Source organism: Tyto alba, unplaced genomic scaffold (genome assembly GCF_018691265.1).
Source record: "Tyto alba isolate M040663 unplaced genomic scaffold, T.alba_DEE_v4.0 Super-Scaffold_44, whole genome shotgun sequence".
Classification (NCBI taxonomy): Eukaryota; Metazoa; Chordata; class Aves; order Strigiformes; family Tytonidae; genus Tyto; species Tyto alba.
Window position 1 is genome coordinate 11,722,826 of NW_024881320.1, and position 16,966 is coordinate 11,739,791.

A 16,966-nucleotide genomic window follows, 5' to 3' on the forward strand; every position below is an offset into this window, starting at 1 on the left:
TATTTCCACACATTATAGGTATTTTAGTTTAATTCAGCAATAACCCTGTATTAACCTCTAGATTTTAAGTGATGGAGCTTTTACCTTGCAAAAAATGAAATAGCTTTTATTCTGAAACACCAGTGTTAAATTCCATACCTCTGGCAAACTCACATGAATACAATTCACATGTTCAGTTTAACGTAGACCCAGGTTTTAATTAAATAAAAGAACCTGACAAACATAGATACAGGAGATTTTATTTAACATTGTGTACAAAGAAAGGCTACAAATGCCTTTTTTTCCCCCCCACATACAGTTTTTGGATCCTTTTTTCATACCGCTTCTCAGAAAATTAAAAAAAAAAATATCCAGAATGACACTTCCCCCCGCCCCACCCCTTCCCCCTTTTTTCCCCTTTCCTTTTTCACTCTCTTTGGGCCTACACTGAGAGATGTTTAACAGTACAGTTTCAACACCTTTCAATATTAAACTATTAGGATTAGGTTTTCTTTTCCAAAAAGAGCACACTATGAGATCCTGAAGGACTAGCAATAGCAGGATAAAAATGTCAAAAATCGACTCCCTAACCTGGTAATGTTAAAACAATGCCAACAATATTAACTCAGTTGAAACCCAAAATTATCCAAACAGTAACAAGTTGTTTGTCTTCTACACCTGATAATTTAGCACTAATTATATAATTTAATTATATTTAAATAGTCTTAACTCCTTTCCTTGGAATTCTTCATGGATTATAAACACTTGTAATACTAGTGATAAGAACAAACTACACAACTTACATAGGCAAGAGAAGGCTTAGTTTTATTTTATTTGCTGGACAGACACAGGAGGGACAACATTTCACAGTGTCCTGTTGTGAGATCGTATTTAAATTCACCATTTCAGTGTGGTGCTTCTCAGTCATCCAGAACAATTCCTTACCCTCTTTCTGCTGCCTTGGTTAGTACTGATATCCCAGCTCTTGAAACGTTCCTGCATAGGTAAAGTTTATCCAGGATTCCAGATACATTACCATTACTGAGTGGCTTCTGCAAGTTTTCATACGTAACTCTGAAGCCCAATACAAGATTTCTCTTAGGCTGTGAGAAGCAGTAAAGAAGGGAGAGGCTGTTGTGAAAACACGTCCTTTTGCTATGGCCGCTTTTACATTAAAAACTATTTCAGATATAGTAGGTGGTAGATACAGATCAGTTTTCATCTAGTTGTGTAATACCCAGAGTTACTGTAGTCCCAATTTCTCCCAAAATGGGACTAAAATGGAGGGAATTTGAGCTACTCTATGTGGATTGGCAAAGAAGAATCTGGATGAGGCTCTTCCCTAACTGCCTTCTGGGCCCGGTGCACACTGCCCCGGGGGAGATGTGGCCACGGAAGGCTCAAGGCCGATCACCTGTGGGCTCTACCCGCTGTGATCCTTAGCTTGGGCCATCGGCAGAAAGCTGCTGCATTCTCCTTCCAGGCAGGAAGCTCGGATGTAACATGGCCTTGTCATACAAATCATTCTGCAGATTAGAGAAATGGTTCACCTGTAGAACATCTTGGGTTCTCAGAACATCTTACCACCAGGGAAAAAGACTGCAACTGTTTCACAAACAAAAGCTCTAGTGGAAAATAAAAAAGTTTTCTCCATTCTAATGAATCATTTTGACAAGAGGATCTGAACATTACTGGGCTTAAGACAAAGCAGTAGAGCAAACACTTCTGCTAGGCTTGGGGACTCTGCAATCATAGTAATTCCCAAATAGGTTTGAACAGGTGTAAATAACATCATCTTACTTAACGCACAAAACAGGCCTACGTGAGCCTAGAGCTTTAGTAGTACCTGGTCCATTCTGCACCAGAAGATGGGAAAGATTTTCGATATCTCCAGGGATAGCTGTGCTACAAACTGAACCTCCCCGTGGGGTGGTTTCTACCGTGCAGAATGATGAAGTGGTTTCTGTTGGAAAAGGAGGGGTGTCTCTTACTGCAAGGTGAAACATGACAGTAGGAAATAAATGACAGGGAAAATAGTCACATGGTTCACCTGCATGTTTTTTACAAGTCTCCAGCAATTCCACTATAAGATGGTAACAGAGAATCAACAGTGGAGGCAGATTAGGTCATTTAATGATTTTCTAATTCTTGGCAATAGCATTTATGTATTTGCTTGACCTTGAAGGCCTAAATCTAATGAAGTGGTCATGGGAGGAGGAGAATCAAGATAACATGTGCACTCAGGCTTGCTTTGGTCCTACTGTTTCAACAATTTAATCGTTATAGCACATTGTAGCATTTTATCCTTGCAGCCCAGAAACAGACTTTTAATTTAAACAGTAGTTTAATTTTCTGGTTTGATTAGCTTTGTCCTTCCTTTGTAGTGGTGTTTCACCTACGGTAATATATGGACTCTATTGCTCCTCCCTATCTATTGCCACAGGGATGGAAAAAAGGTAGAGAGCAAGTAATAAGCTTCGCTTTCTTAGCACTGAACTGTAAATTTTCAGTGGCAAGAAAGGGGTTGCAGCGCATCAGAACTGGGAGGTGACAGGAGCTAAATTCCTGGTGTTCCTGTATCAGTGTTTATTTACTGGCAAGACAATCTTTGCTCACAGTTATCTAGGGCATAAGCCTTCTGTCACAACAAATGAGAACTTCCACACAATGTGATCTGAGCAATGCCTAATTATGCTTCTCTTTTCCATTTGTATTACCTTTATTCCCTAAAACCTTGTTAAGGAGCAATCATTAACTGTAAGTGCTTCCTTTAGAGCTTCTGTTGATTTTAAGGGAAATCCATGTATTGTATTCTGTTCAGTGAGACTATGAACACTGATTTCATTCTAGTTCAGAATGGAGAATTGCTAATACTAGTCTAAGACTCTAGTATCTCCGTTGCATGTGCCCTAACTTAAAGGAAGTGAATGGTATCAGATTTATTTTTCCCATAACAGTACTATGACAACGTTAGCAAAGTTTACAAAGAAGAACATACCTGGACTACAAATGTAAGAGGGCATAAATAAGCAACTGTCTACACCAATAATTTGATTAATTTGATCATATCTACATAGGAATTGCCCTTTCAGACTTCTCTTCTTTGAGGAACAGATGCCAATCCCTTAAATCTAGCGTGAATGTATTGGTCTTCTGTTAGGGGTTTTTCTTAAAACATTTCCCATTTCTTACTAAAATTTTTGTACTAAGAATACCACATCTGATAATGTTATCCCAGTAGATGACCAAGCACTGAAACAAAAGGATTAACCAGTGAGGAATCAGAGAGGGTTGGTTTTTTGCCATCAGATTTTAAAGATTTTTAAAAGCCATGTTGGTCAATTTACATTTTATACATACTTGAAAGAACGGCACATTAAGAGAAATTAACACATTGTGATGCCTTCCAGTGTTACAAGGGTGACAGACAAATTTGGAGATCCATGTATGCTTTAAAGAACAGTACATTTGTTTAAATAAACTCATAGAAAACTAGCATAAACAACTGTAAAACAGATTTTAAAACAGGTAAAATGAATAAACTGTAAAAATACACTGCCTCTCCCATAAACACTCTGTGGTTCCACCACCTTGTGGCCAGCAAAAGAAGTTGCAGTTTTGCTTCATGGGGTGCGTGCTGGTCGCCTTGTCCTAGCAACGGAAGGTCAGAATCAAGGCAGGCAGTGGGCATCAGCAAATACAGTCACCACACTGCTGTGTTTTGCCCTTAGCTGATACACTGAAAAATAGCAGCATTAAAATACAGCCTGAAATAGCTTAGCTACTACCTCAACTTGTTAAAATTGTGCAAGAATACAGAACACCAGCAGCATTTTAAAGGATGTGTTTCAATTTGGTTTCAGACACTCCCCTCCCATACAAAGCACACACAAACACAAAGCTGAAACTGATCTAGTAACTGTTATTTCTTGACCATCTTTGAAAATTTCTCCCATAGTTTGCTTTACTTAACTTTTTAAAATTTTACTTAAAAATCTCTTCAGTGTTAAAAAAAAAAAATCTATGAGAATTTTAGAATTGTTTCTAAATGCTAGGAAACTGATGCTTATTCCTCTCCTTAAACTGGAGATACACAGACTATCATAAACAGATTAATTGCTTTAGTTGAAAATTTTAACATTTCAGATTCCAGTTACTGAAAGCTACATTTTTAGAAAGGTCTCTCCGATACACGCAAAACTGAAAGAGCATAAACTCCCAGTGCACATGTAAGGGGAAATTTTTTGCTAATTTGCTCTTATGTTGTTTATATTTTATCCTTTTAATATAGAAAATGGAAGAGTTAGGTTTTCTGACACAACTCGCACGGGAATATGTAAAACTCATGCAGCCTTCTCTAAAGCCAAGTTTTGCAATTCCCTTTTTGTTTAAGTATGATAAGGCTAATAAAAAAAAATAACAAAGTTAAAAAAACAAAAAACAAAACAAAACCAACCAACTGACATCCCTGGGAAAAGGACATAAAAGCCTTCTGGAAATACTTAAGTTCTGAAAACATAAGACTATTTGAAAAAACTTAATTGCAAAATTAAATGAAATTCAAGAAATCAATTCTCATACTTCAAATGAGTCCATGATTTCATCATCAGCATATCTTTTCCAGCCCAAAATTACCAGCTTTGGGGAAAACATATTCATACTTAACAGAAATAATTAACGGGTTAAGTTAAATTAACTTTTTTTTTTTTTCCCTGATCCACATGCCTGCATGTTAGATAATGTTACATTAGAACTGAGCATTGTAATGATAGACTAAAAGCAACCACCTGTAACAGTAACCAAAGCAAAAGCAATTTTCTCATGGTTACATACTATAGATCAGTAATTTAATATTAAAATTAACTTCCTATATAAATAAAAATAAAAAAGTTGGGCAAAAGTAAATTGGCACAGTCATTATGGTATTGCTTTCCAGTTTCAACACTGCAAAGAGCAGCCACAGATTCCAAATGCCAAAAGGAAAAGGCTGTTGCCCAACCACCTGGTGTAGTTTAGTTGGGTGTTTTTTCCTTTTCAATCAGCAGCGCTGCTGCCTCAGGTGCAGCGAACAGCAGCTTGCAGCGGGTCGCTGTGCAGCTTGCAGTAAAAGGATTGCTATAGAACCGCTGTGTAACAGTGAGAACAAATACATACAAACAAAACCAGAGTGTGGTTTACTGGTCTGCATGACTTTTAAGTCAATGTTTTTCAGGATTGTGACTAATTTTTACCTTCAAAAAGGCAAAGAATAAAAATAAAAAATAATAAAAATCTTAAGCCTTCAAGTTTCCTTGCCTTCATTCCCTCCCTCCCCCCAGAAAGCACCTCCTACTATAAACACTTTTTCTGTTTCATGGGTTCAGAAGTTGGAATGTAGTGGAAATACATACAAGAGAGAAGGAATTTCTAGTTGTACATTACATTACAAAGAGGTTTGCTCCCAGACCTAAGGAGGGAGGGATACTAAGCAATATTAAATTCCTATAAGAATCCTTACAAAGCATGCAAAATATTGATATACTCACAAAATTGAAATTTATATTTCTTCCTTTTTGAATTTGCAACTTCACAGTACAATAATTTCTATTATGCAGCAGTCAGAATTACAGTGACTACAAAATAATTTCCCTTTAATTTTTTTTCTTTCCATTTGTTTGAAAGACTCCTTTGGCTTTTTTGGGTTTTTTTAATTGAGAGGTTGCAGATCACCCATATAGAAAAATGTGAAATTCAGCATAGCAGGGGTTTCCTTGTCATATTTCCCCTCAAATAATGTTGACAATTTAACTCTACCAATCTTTCAAAATCTGTCCCTCCCTCCCCTTCTCATGCAGATTCCTTCCCTTGTCTTCAAGCTGTACTTTTCTTCTCACCAGGGTGACAATGGATGGATGCCACTAAATGGACGCTGCATAACTGGGTAGAAGTGAAGGGGGCTGGAATAGTTTATGGAAATGGAATTGCTCCCACCCCCCAAGTTGTTTGGCACAACTGCTCCAGAGCCACAATCCTGTGCTCTGGATACCAGCAATTAGATTATGCTTTCATTTCCCAAGAGAAATCCTGCTGCCCTTCGCGCCTGTGTAACCCCTGGGGCTTTGACTGAGGCAGGGAAACACAAAGGTGGTACTTGGCTAGACCTTTTCTACTGCTCTATGTGGTTCCATAGAAATTTCTTTACTGCTCTTATTTAAAACAGGGTTGGAAGTTCTGGAGAATACACAATGCATGCTACTTTCTAGATTGTCCATAAAGTACATTGTGACACATTTTATCCAAATATTTGTGTCTATCAGAAAAAGACACTTGTAGAAGCAATGTACAAAGTCTCCAAAAATTCAAGTATCAAAAAAACCCATGTTTTGATAAAAGTCTGGAGTAAGCAGCCAGCCAAGCTGATAGCCATTGATTTTTTTTTTTTTTTTGTCCACAAATGCTTCAATTATTTTTGCAGTGATAACATCTTTCCTTCGGTGTGTTGGGAATTAACAGTCTTCCCAATTAATTTGCATTAAATTTGGTGGTGTTTAAGGAATTTAGCAATCCTGCCTGGATAATATTGACCTTGCTTTTATATGCAAACAACAGAATCACAAACAAAATCACTGACTATAATCCTCCCTGCCTCTCTTCAGTTTGATGTATTTATTTATAGTGTAACATCACTGGGTCTGGCTCCCTTAACTCCCTAAAACCCATCAGAAGTGCAGCATAGGCAAGAGCAGGGCATCTCCTTCTCGAGAGCTATATAAACATTTGCAAGGGAACAAGTGGGTGAGGAAAAAAAAAAAAACAAACAAAAAAAAAAAAAAACAACCCCCCCAAACAAACCCACAGTTCTAGTTGTACGCAACATGTTTCATTTCTTCAGAACCCTGTTCAAATCAAGACTTGAATTTCTGAGGAGGGAATCTTAGATCCCAGACCCTTCCCTTCTCCTCTTGCAAAGCAATGCTAGTTTTGTGGCCTAGAACAGTACTTTAAAAACAGCAGTTATTAAAGACACAGTTGTGATATATCTTCTAACTCCCCCTCACCCAAAAAGGGGTATCCTATCAAGTGGTCCAGTAGAAATCTTGGAAGTTCCTTTATGATAAATTAAATCCATAAAATGAGGAATACCTTCTGTCCCATTCCCAACAAGAATAATAGCCACACTCGGTGGTGCATTCATTCAAGTGTCTATTGCTCCTTCTAGTGGAGATTCCGTACAGCTCCATCTCCAGTTCAGTTCTGGTCCTGCCAATCAAGAGCAGAGATTTTTCTCCCCCGCTTGTCTCTGGTTAACAAACAGCAGAAGCACTGAGGGCCGTAATTCCTCAGGAGAGGCAGAGGCCAGCAATGTCTGAAGAAACACCAGTTATCTTTTTCTCAGGTGTGGCAGATTTATGCCAAGAGCAGTTTTTTGTGTCCTGTTGGTATCCCAGGCACCTACACCTCTGTGGAAAAGAGAATGCTTTGCCTCTTGCTGTCTGGGGTAGGGATAGTCTCTAGCTGCAGGAAGTACAGAAGAACTTGAACCTGGAAAGAGAAAGAAATAGGTAATAAAGGGCTGGAAAAATCTGATGTACAGTTTGCTATTACTCAATCAAAACCATACAAAACAGCCTGACCAGCTAACACAGCCCCTATGTTCGCATTCTCTGCATCGCCTTCAAAAGGCAGCAGTGGTCAAAGAAATCTGAATTTAGCGAAGAATTTTTGTCATGCACCAGTGAAGGCAGTTTAAGTGTTGAGGAGCATCACGGAAAAACACTGATGGTCCTTTTATCCCAGGGTAGCAATATGGCACCTCAAGACAGCTCTCAAAAAATCTTACTGTGCACATACACAAAACATACAGGATGTGTGCATAGTGACATTTTTTCATTAAAAGCTGCGTCAGTACAGATGCAAACTGAACTGCCTGAAGAAACAGTTCTACAGTCTGAAATGTCAGTAAAAAGGTGAAAGTTGTTGAAAAACCTGTCAGGAAAACAGAAGGATGGCGGAGCCAGGCCCTGGCAGAGGCCAGCTGCTGCCCAGATACCGCCTTCACAAGAGTCAACAGCACATTCAGGATTTTACCTGGGACATGACTTCTAGTGACCAGCTATCAGTCATTGTGATAGGCTGGGTTGGGTTAGCAGGGATTTTACTGTCCTTCTCTGAAGGTCTGAGCAGTGTTGGTCCAAAGACAGTTGCAAGATTATGCAGGGACATCTTGTTAACGCTTTCCCTCTCAGCAACCCTGGCAGAAGAGGCAATGAACAAGGCAGATCTTTATAAATATCTGAGTTCGGAAGTGCCCGTGAGTAAGAAACCATATTTATTCCTTTTGTAAAAAGTTTTAGATACATTCAGTCAACCACTCTCCATATGTGCCTAAATGACCGTTATATATAAGCAAACACCTTGATCCAGCACAACCACAGACTCCAGGCACTCTACAGACACGGCTTAAACTTGGGAAGGGGACTGCTGCTTACTGTCTGGACAGACAGGAGTGGGACACTTACATGTACAATCCACTCTACAGAGAAAGGAATGTTTTTCATCCCAGTTTATAAATGAGAAGCTGAGGCACAAAAGTTAAAAAATTTACCCAAGGGCAAAAAACTCTACAGTAGAAACAAAAGTAAAACCCAGATTTCCCGGATTTTAATCCAGAACCTCAGTCACAAGATTATTTTTTACCTCTCCAGTGACAGTCCCTGGTATGTACAAAACACATATGTAAGTTTACACAATGTGCATGTACTAAGCAAGCTTACTGCATTAGTATCAAACATAGAAATACTCTTTTGCAGTTACAACCATATTACAAAATCATATACAAATCAGAAAGACTAGTCTAAGCAAGGAATTGACAACTCCGGTTAGCAAAAGTGCAAAGCTGGAATTTTAAAAGATATGTTGGATTACAGACACATTTTGAGACTAGGTTTACAAGTCCTTAAACACAGCCAAAGCTTCACAATTTATACTAAAACATTTCCCCAGTTTTGTATGCAGATGCAAGTGAAGTTTTGCAGTGATGTTGCAGCAGGAATTTGCATTTCCACCAGATAAGCCCCGAGACTTTGTTAGCCCTTTCCTCCAGTTCTAATCCTTTCAGTATCAGTGAGAACAGAATTCAGGATTTAGTGCCTCACTAAGTGAGTACGAGACAACAGTTATCAGATGAGCATTCACAGCAAGTCAGCAAATGCTTCTTCATTTGTGTGATTCAGCACAAATTCAAGGACAAGGCTCCTCTTCTCAAAATAGCAATACTTTACACCTTAAACAGGTGTCTAAAAGATCCACATATTACCTTTTTAAATGGTCCAAAAGGAAAAGGAATGTCACAAGGTTGGGTTCTGGAAGCGATAACAATAGATTCAACATACAGCTTTCCTTTGCAACAGGATCTGACAGTGCTGCAAGACAGAAAATAACAAAACATCACTATAGGCAGCGAACGAGACTCTGACGGACTGCCTGACTCCCCAAACCAACAAATACGGATGGTCCCGAATGGACTGGAATTCCACCATCGGTTGGAAGGTCAGAGTTGCACATCAGTACCCCACAGGATCTCTTTCCCGACTTTCACAGGTGTGTAGAGAATCCTTTTATCTCAAGCAGTTCAAGTGCTTCCAGACTTTCAACTGTTATGATGGTTTTCCCCTGCACCAAGACAAGACAAGGTATACCCCCCAACCCCCCCCACGAGGGCTCCCTGGAAGACTGAATGCGCTCAACAACGTGCACAGCCTCAACAAACAGGCTGTCATTCCATTCTTAACCTACCCTTCAGAAACCTGGACGTTTTCAACTTACACAAAAGCATGGCAATTGCCCAGATTCAGGCTCATGGGAAAATGTCCTCATTCCAACACTCATTTTGGAGCTCCATTTCACTGCCCTAACAGCTTGGTCCAGGCTTCTGTCCAACACTATAAATACGGGGTTCGTACTGCTCTAGGAGCAGCCTCCTGCAGGAGTTTCAGATGTCAAGGGTTATTTCTGCTACTACTTACCAATGCCCTCAGCAAAGTTGGGGTACAGTTCGTCTGTGAAGAGGGGTTCAGGCAGTTCCCGGAAGTACAGTTTCAAGGTGCCAGCAATGGCATTAACATCCATCTCGCTCATCATCACTGACACGTCTTTGTTATCTGAAAGAGGGAAGAGGGGAAGCAGGGTAAAGCAGCTGCTGGCCTTGCAACTCATTCTTTTTCTTGCCTTGGCTCTTTGTTTATCCTTTGTCTTTGCCCAAATAGCTGAGAGCTTTTCTGTTTATGTTTCTCCAGATGAAAAGAGCTACCTTCAGACAACTGAGAAGTGCTGCACAAATGACTGCAAACAGTTTATCGCTTTAAATCAAGCTGAGGGAACCTTCCGCTACTCAGGGTTAGTTACACTGTGCCAGTGACCTCGGCTTGTTCTGGAACTGTATTTATATGCATTTCAACTTTTGTTAGTGACAACAGTTGTTATTCCAGTTCCCTGCCTCTAACAGCTTAGAATAAGAGACTCTGAGGCTAACTCCCCACTGAGTGTAGCTAAAGTACACACATAACTCAGAGCTCACATTTCAGTTTTGTTACTATTAAGAACAACAAAACCACCCCCTTTCCCTAAAACAGACTGACTAACCAGCAGAGCCAGCACGGGTTTCGTGAAGCTTTGGGTAAAACAGCATTTCATGTAAATGAAAAAAGTTGTTTTTCAAAATGTGAAACACCCTTCCTTGCACTAGTGAAGATTCATGAATGAATGTTTTTGATTGCTTCGGAGTATTGAAAAGAAAATACAAGAAGGAAGAACTTTGAAAAAATAAGCGAAGAAAAAGTGCAGGGAAGGTGAATTTGGGCACCTGGCATAGGCCTCATGACTGCTTGCATGGAAAGGGAGCTCGAGTGTGGCTTGAGAGGTCCTTGGACCATCATGTGGAAGCTGGAAGTAGGGCAGAATTTCACTTTTTGTATCTCAGCAGTCTGGAGGCATTTCATCTGCCTGATCTTGGATGCCTTTTCAGACATACATGCCATTCGTTTAAATGCAGCACCAGTAAGGAGCCCTTTTCTGCTCAAGATCAAAGAAAGCTTTACAAAGGTTGGTCAAAATTACCTAACTTTACTATCTACACGCATCAAGCTAGGCAGAATTAAGAAGAGAACTCAAGAGCCCTGACCACCCAACTCCAATTTCGTAAATACCTTTCCCTAATACACCTTAGAACATTTTTTTTTTTTTTTGCTAGTTTCCCTTCACAAAACATTCTTAATTTCAAGGACTCCTATTAATTTGGAGACCTCACAACAGTGAGGAAATTACAACTTCCAGTTGCTGCTGCTTCCCCTGAGGAAGGTGTCTGCCATCTACAAGATTTGGCAAGGCAGGCAAACCCACCATTTCCCGTCTGCTGGGAACAAATAACAAATGCATTATTAGGTATAAGAATGCATTCTGTTGTATGTCTCGGGTTATATCTGTAGCTGAAGAATATTAATAAAACATGCTGTCAGGGTTAAATTGATTGTCCATGTGTGAGAATCTCTACCTCTTAATGCTTCTTGAGGAACATAAGTTTAAAAATAGCACAGCCACCTGACAGGGAGCTCATGCAGGTTCTCACAGTGCAAAGGAAAACATCAGACACAAATACTTACTGACATCAAAGGCAGCTTTCAAAGCCTGGATATCAGTTGCAACCCCAGAGACACGGTAGATGCCCACCTCCTCCATTCCACGCCGCTCTATCTCTTCCACACACTGGCGCACTATGTAAGGCACCTTCGATCTCTCTCTCCTTGGGAAAGCCAGACAGAAGAGTTCAGCACAGCCCACACTCTCATTGCTTCTCACCCCAGCCAGCTAGGCTGGCTAAAATCACCCCATTTTGCTGTGCAAAACTCTTTGAGAAAATGGGGTGGGAGAAAGTCCGAGCAGACAATCAAGACTGAGCTGAAAAACTCCTTTTCAAACTGGAGAGAGTTTTCTGACTGTCTCAGCCTGGCTTTAGCTGTTTTGCAGTTGCCCCAAGCACTTGAGCTTCTGGCTGGGTCCCAGCGCTCCTAGATTCTGAAACTCTTCCCAGGTAATCAGAGGATTCCCAAACAGACCTTGGATGCATAGCAACACTGTTGCTTTCCAATTAATGCAATTCCACAGGGAGGAAATACCACACACTTCCCAAACTATCTAACAGAACAAACAGGTTTCTTCTGGCAAACGATACATGACAAAAGATCAGGGGTTAAAATAATACAGCAGGATCCAACGAACTTGAACATTTCCGATTATGGAAAGGAAACATCACTGTTCAGTGGCTCTGGAAATTTGTGGCCAAGTCAGTTACCTACAGAGAAAAGGAACAAGGGCTATTTCCAGAACTCAGAGAAGTGATGTGCTATGAAGTAAACACCCTGTGTTTCAAAGCCTGTGTGCACACCGGTTTTTGTTCCCAGGCAAAAAAAAATGAAGCTCGGAGATTTTACAGCATCTCCCTCCTGCATCCACAGCCATCTACACTACAACCCGAGTGGAGCAGACTGGACTGACAAATCCTGTGGCAGGGTAAAGGCAGGTACAACCCACGAGGCAGTTAGCTTTCTAAAAAACAATAGGAAGAAATGCGCCCCATCATCTCACTTGGTGACAATAGCGATCTTGACCCCAAAAACCCCAGTCTGCTTCCGGGACGGCATCCTTTTCAGGCTAAACTCCCGACTGGTAAACTTCACCGACAGCTTCACTTCAACCTGAACAAAAGGGAACAGCTGTTACTTTTCAAACATTTTCTTTTCTTTTGTTTCTATGCTGCAATGAAGAGCAAAGAAATAAAGCATATAAGAAGTACAGCTGCAGTGCTAACTCCTGTTTTCTGTACTTACTCCATTCATCGAGATGACTGTGCGTTGCCAATCTTTGTCCTGCAATGCTTGTGGGTCCAGCTGAAAAACATGGAAGTTACTCATAAGCCAGAAACAGAGAAACCAGCTAGCCTGAAAGGGTTCTGTATGAGTACAGCACTACCACTTTCAGCATATTATTTCTTTTCCATAGGAAAACTCACATTCCAAGGTTTCCCGGGTTTCAGGTAATGGGACACTCAGACATTGTGCGGTTCTCTAAGCAGGGCTGGTGAGGACTCACACACATGGAAAAAACAGCAATGTGTGTGCAGTGTCTGCTCAACAACATAGGCAACCTCAGCAAGCAAAATCAACGTTTGAAAGCGAATAACCTCCACTTCCATAGGAGGGAGACTGCATTCACTGCTGTAGCACAACAGGCACATTAGCAGACAGCCAAATTTGTCCCATTCCACAGGGGTAAGAGTCAGAAAAGGGGAGGAGAGATTTCCAAAATAATTCTGATTTGAAATAGAGGAAACTGTCTCCCTCTGCAGTTTTCTACAGACAGGTGAGGTTGGACAAGTGTGAAATTACTGCACTGAAATAAAAAGCCAGGCTGGAGAACTTCATAGCTCTTGTCTTTGAAGCTAACAGCTTCCAAGAAGGACTACATTGCACTGAATTCAAAAGTCACAATGACCCCAACAGTGAGATCAAGGAAGAGAAATAAGAAGTGATCCATATCAGAGACAAGTAGCTTTAAACAAGCCAAACCTCTCTCATGATCTGACAGAGGAGAAATGGAGAAAATTGGCCCAGAAATCATGGAAAGTTGTCCTACTTCAACCTGCCTATTCCTTTTCATTTCAATGAGCACAGAGGTAGGAAGAACACCTGGCCCTGCTACTGCAAGAATTCATTAAGCAGAAACAAGTTCTGAAGCAGAGCCCTGATCTCCCATTTTCAGCTTTGCTTGATCTCTTTTGAGTGGACAGTTGTGAGGCTGGGGAGCAGCTGACTCAAGTACTCAAACATCACCCAGCAATTCCAGTACTGCCTGGGAGAGTCCAAACACATCTGAACGGCTGAAGAGGGGCACTCAGCTCAAGCCAGACTGGCAAAAGAGAGAAAAGAGCTGTCTGCACTGGGACTTGTATCAGCAGTCAGAACCAGCCAAAGCAAGCAGACTTCCGTGCCTCCTGAGCTGGCTTTGTAATGCTTGGCTCTTGAACGCTGTTTTGAGTTTACTGTCGTCAGCAAACAAAAAGATACTCGGCAACTAGAGGTATTTCTGCAGCGCAGCCCCTCCTCCTCGCAGAGCTCCACGCAAAAGCAGAGTTCTCTGACATGCAGAGGTAATGTTGAGACAGTGGCAGCTGTAGTACATTCTGGGAGATGTCAAATGCAATCATGCTCACGCTTTCTTTCAAATCATCACCAAACTAGCCCAAAGCTGCTGACAGCTACCAAGACAAGTCCCCTCACGCTCTTCCCCCTCCCCACAAAAGACAACCAGCAGAAAGAAAAATTTCTCCCTGTTTGCTCACACAGCAGAGACCACAAGAAGCAACAGACAAGCGAGTGAGGCCAACCTTATCCCTGCGCACTTTGTTACGGACGTGAGCCCACAGTGGGATGCTGCCAGCACACACAAGCTTTCCTGTCGAATTGGATCGGTTCCTGTAGGTGCAACTCTGGCAGAAATTCCGGAAGACCCCTTGCAAGGAATAGTCAGTAACCAGTAGCTCCCACATTTTGGGACTGCACAAAGGTCCAGGAAGCCAATGGGCAGCAGTGCTTAGCTTCAGTGCTTCAGCAAACCCAAGTAACAGACTGCTTGCCAAGAGGCTTTGCTTATAACTCTGGCAGAACAGATCCGCCCCCGCCTCCGTGGCTGGCCAAGGTCCCTACCAGTTGGCCAGAGTCTAGACTGTTCTTCCCTGAATTTCCGTGCTGGAAGTTTGGTTTCTTTCAACAACTGCATTCTTTCCCAGAATCAAGAGGAAACCATTTCTGAAGTGTCTGGTTTCCTATGAAGAGCAACCATGCTCCGTATTCCTAAAAGCTTGATCTCCAGCTGCCTAAACACTCATCTCGTTAAGCTGCCAAAATGGCCCTGCTGATAGACACAGCCACAGCCGATCCTCTAGGTCGGAAGCAGTTTTCCATATGCTTTTAGAATGGAGTCACTGAGAGTATATTATTTATAGCAGGGAGAGACTGCTTAAGACTGAAGGGGAAAGAGGGTTTTGAATATTTGCCAAAAAAGTTAAAAGGAAGACTCCAGCAAGGTCCAGTTACAGTTTATTTAAGCTAACAGGTATTACTGATTATGTCGGTGATCACCAGGGAACTCCTACCACTGTACAAAATGCAGGCAAGTAAATAGCTGATAAAATGTACAAGTCAAAGTCCTACTCTGTCTCAAGAGTGAATATCATATGGTTGCAAAGGACTCGCGAAAGCAGTGTGCTGGAGCTGACTGCTCACAGAGACTCTTCCTTGCTGAGTAACTACTGGAGCTGTGCAAGGACTGCGGGTATACCTGCTGCCACCTCTTGCTCCCTTATCTCTGAACTCTTGCAGGGCTGGCAGGACCCCCACACTCTGCCCAGCTGTTTGACTCCTGCTGGAGAACAGCCTCTATGGAATGGAGACAGCTAGGGAGGACAAGCACCAGGGAATGGGTCAAGCTGACCTGAGCCAACCCTGCATAAATCACTGGCAATAACAACAGCAATTAAAAAAAAAAAATCGCCCCAAGTTGCTTTTTAAATAACAAAGCCAAATGATGGAAGCTAATAAAAGAGCCAAGTTTGAATAAGCCCTCAGCAACCCTGAGTGAGACAGGAAGATCAGGTCTAACAGTCTGATAAAGTCACAGTAAGAAATAACAAGAGTCAACAGGAAGCTAAGAACGTCTTTTAGACTTTGAGCAAGCTTTCAGTCCTGGACCCTACAGATGACTGACCTTCTAAGGCCAGCAAGAGCCCCAGCAGGAAGGGGCAGCTGGAACAGACAGGTTACAAAGCAGACTGAAGACAAAGAGAGTCAGTGAGTGCGATGCTCCAGCATAGAGAGGGCCTGTGACAAATGGGGTCATGCTGTCTTCTGGCCTGATTTGGAGATCAGTGACCTGGAAGAAGGAACACTGAGCAGAAGAATGCAACCTACAGCCAGCATGCCAAGAGGAGGCCGCTCTGAGGCAGCGAGCACATAGCGCTCGCTTTGCCAGCTCAAGCAGGGGCAGGCACTGTGAAATGGCTGCCTCTGCATTCATTCAACAGTGAAATTTACTGCACCTCTAAACATTTCCTTCAAACGGTTGGTTTGAAGGAGTGGCAAAAGGACGCGTCCCATTTCCACTGAAACTGTGAAAAATTGTGTTGTTTGCATGACTTATGCAAATAGGAAAGACCTGCTGAAACCCTCAAAGACCGTATCTCACAGGCTTGTTTGCACAGTCCCCACCAAAAGCACATGCTGCACAGGAAAAATACAACCAGTTTGTCTTTACTCCCCCAGCACCACCAGTCCCCTTGTGGCCTGTTCTTTGGCGTTTGCAGTGGCAAGCTACAGCCTCAAATTCACTAATGAATCAAGCAAATGTCTCTCTATCCTGCACGAAACACAGTAAAACAAAGCAGCTCAGCACCACAGGGATTTCTGAGTGCAAGTCTCTGGCCCTTGTAGCAGCTTAGCACTGAATTAAGACAATTAGTGTAGAGCAGTCAGTAGAGGCTGAGTCTGCAGAACAGAGTGGTTAGGAACAGGAAAAAAGGCAAACTGAGCATGCTGGTCAATGGCAAATGCAAGCCAGGCACTAAGGCTGGCTGTGCTCTGCCTTAGGAAACCACCACAAAGTTTGATGATTATTCTTCTTCCCCAACAGAGAAAACATACAGGAAGAGGAAAAAACAGAGAAGCATTTGTAGAAATGAAATGCCTGGGAGCAAGGACTGTGGCAACCTTAAGGTTAGTGTGTTTTATGCTATTTATTCACATTACTTCCTCCCTTTAATAAAGCTCCCTAGCAACTTCACACGCCATCAATTTTTAATTGTAGCTGATGTGACATACATGTTGTCAGTCTCACTGCTGCTGGAAACTCCCAGTCCAGCCATAACCCCATTCTTCTCAAAGCTCCCCACTGACATGTTAAT

The 16,966-nt window shown here is 41.8% G+C and overlaps 1 protein-coding gene across 2 annotated transcripts in view; it reads right to left on the minus strand.

Annotated features, from left to right (window-relative positions):
• Positions 1-223: 223 nt before the first annotated feature.
• BCR (BCR activator of RhoGEF and GTPase) overlaps positions 224-16,966 on the minus strand; it is a 105,163-nt gene continuing 88,420 nt past the window's right edge. For both annotated transcript variants that reach the window (XM_033001397.2, XM_042805164.1), the window contains 7 exons: positions 12,840-12,899; positions 12,598-12,707; positions 11,616-11,755; positions 9,984-10,118; positions 9,275-9,380; positions 8,047-8,209; positions 224-7,500 (listed from right to left, as the gene is read on the minus strand). In XM_033001397.2, coding sequence (XP_032857288.2) covers positions 7,411-7,500; positions 8,047-8,209; positions 9,275-9,380; positions 9,984-10,118; positions 11,616-11,755; positions 12,598-12,707; positions 12,840-12,899 — 804 coding nt within the window. In that variant the 3' untranslated portion in view covers positions 224-7,410. The remainder of the gene's footprint in view (positions 7,501-8,046; positions 8,210-9,274; positions 9,381-9,983; positions 10,119-11,615; positions 11,756-12,597; positions 12,708-12,839; positions 12,900-16,966) is intronic.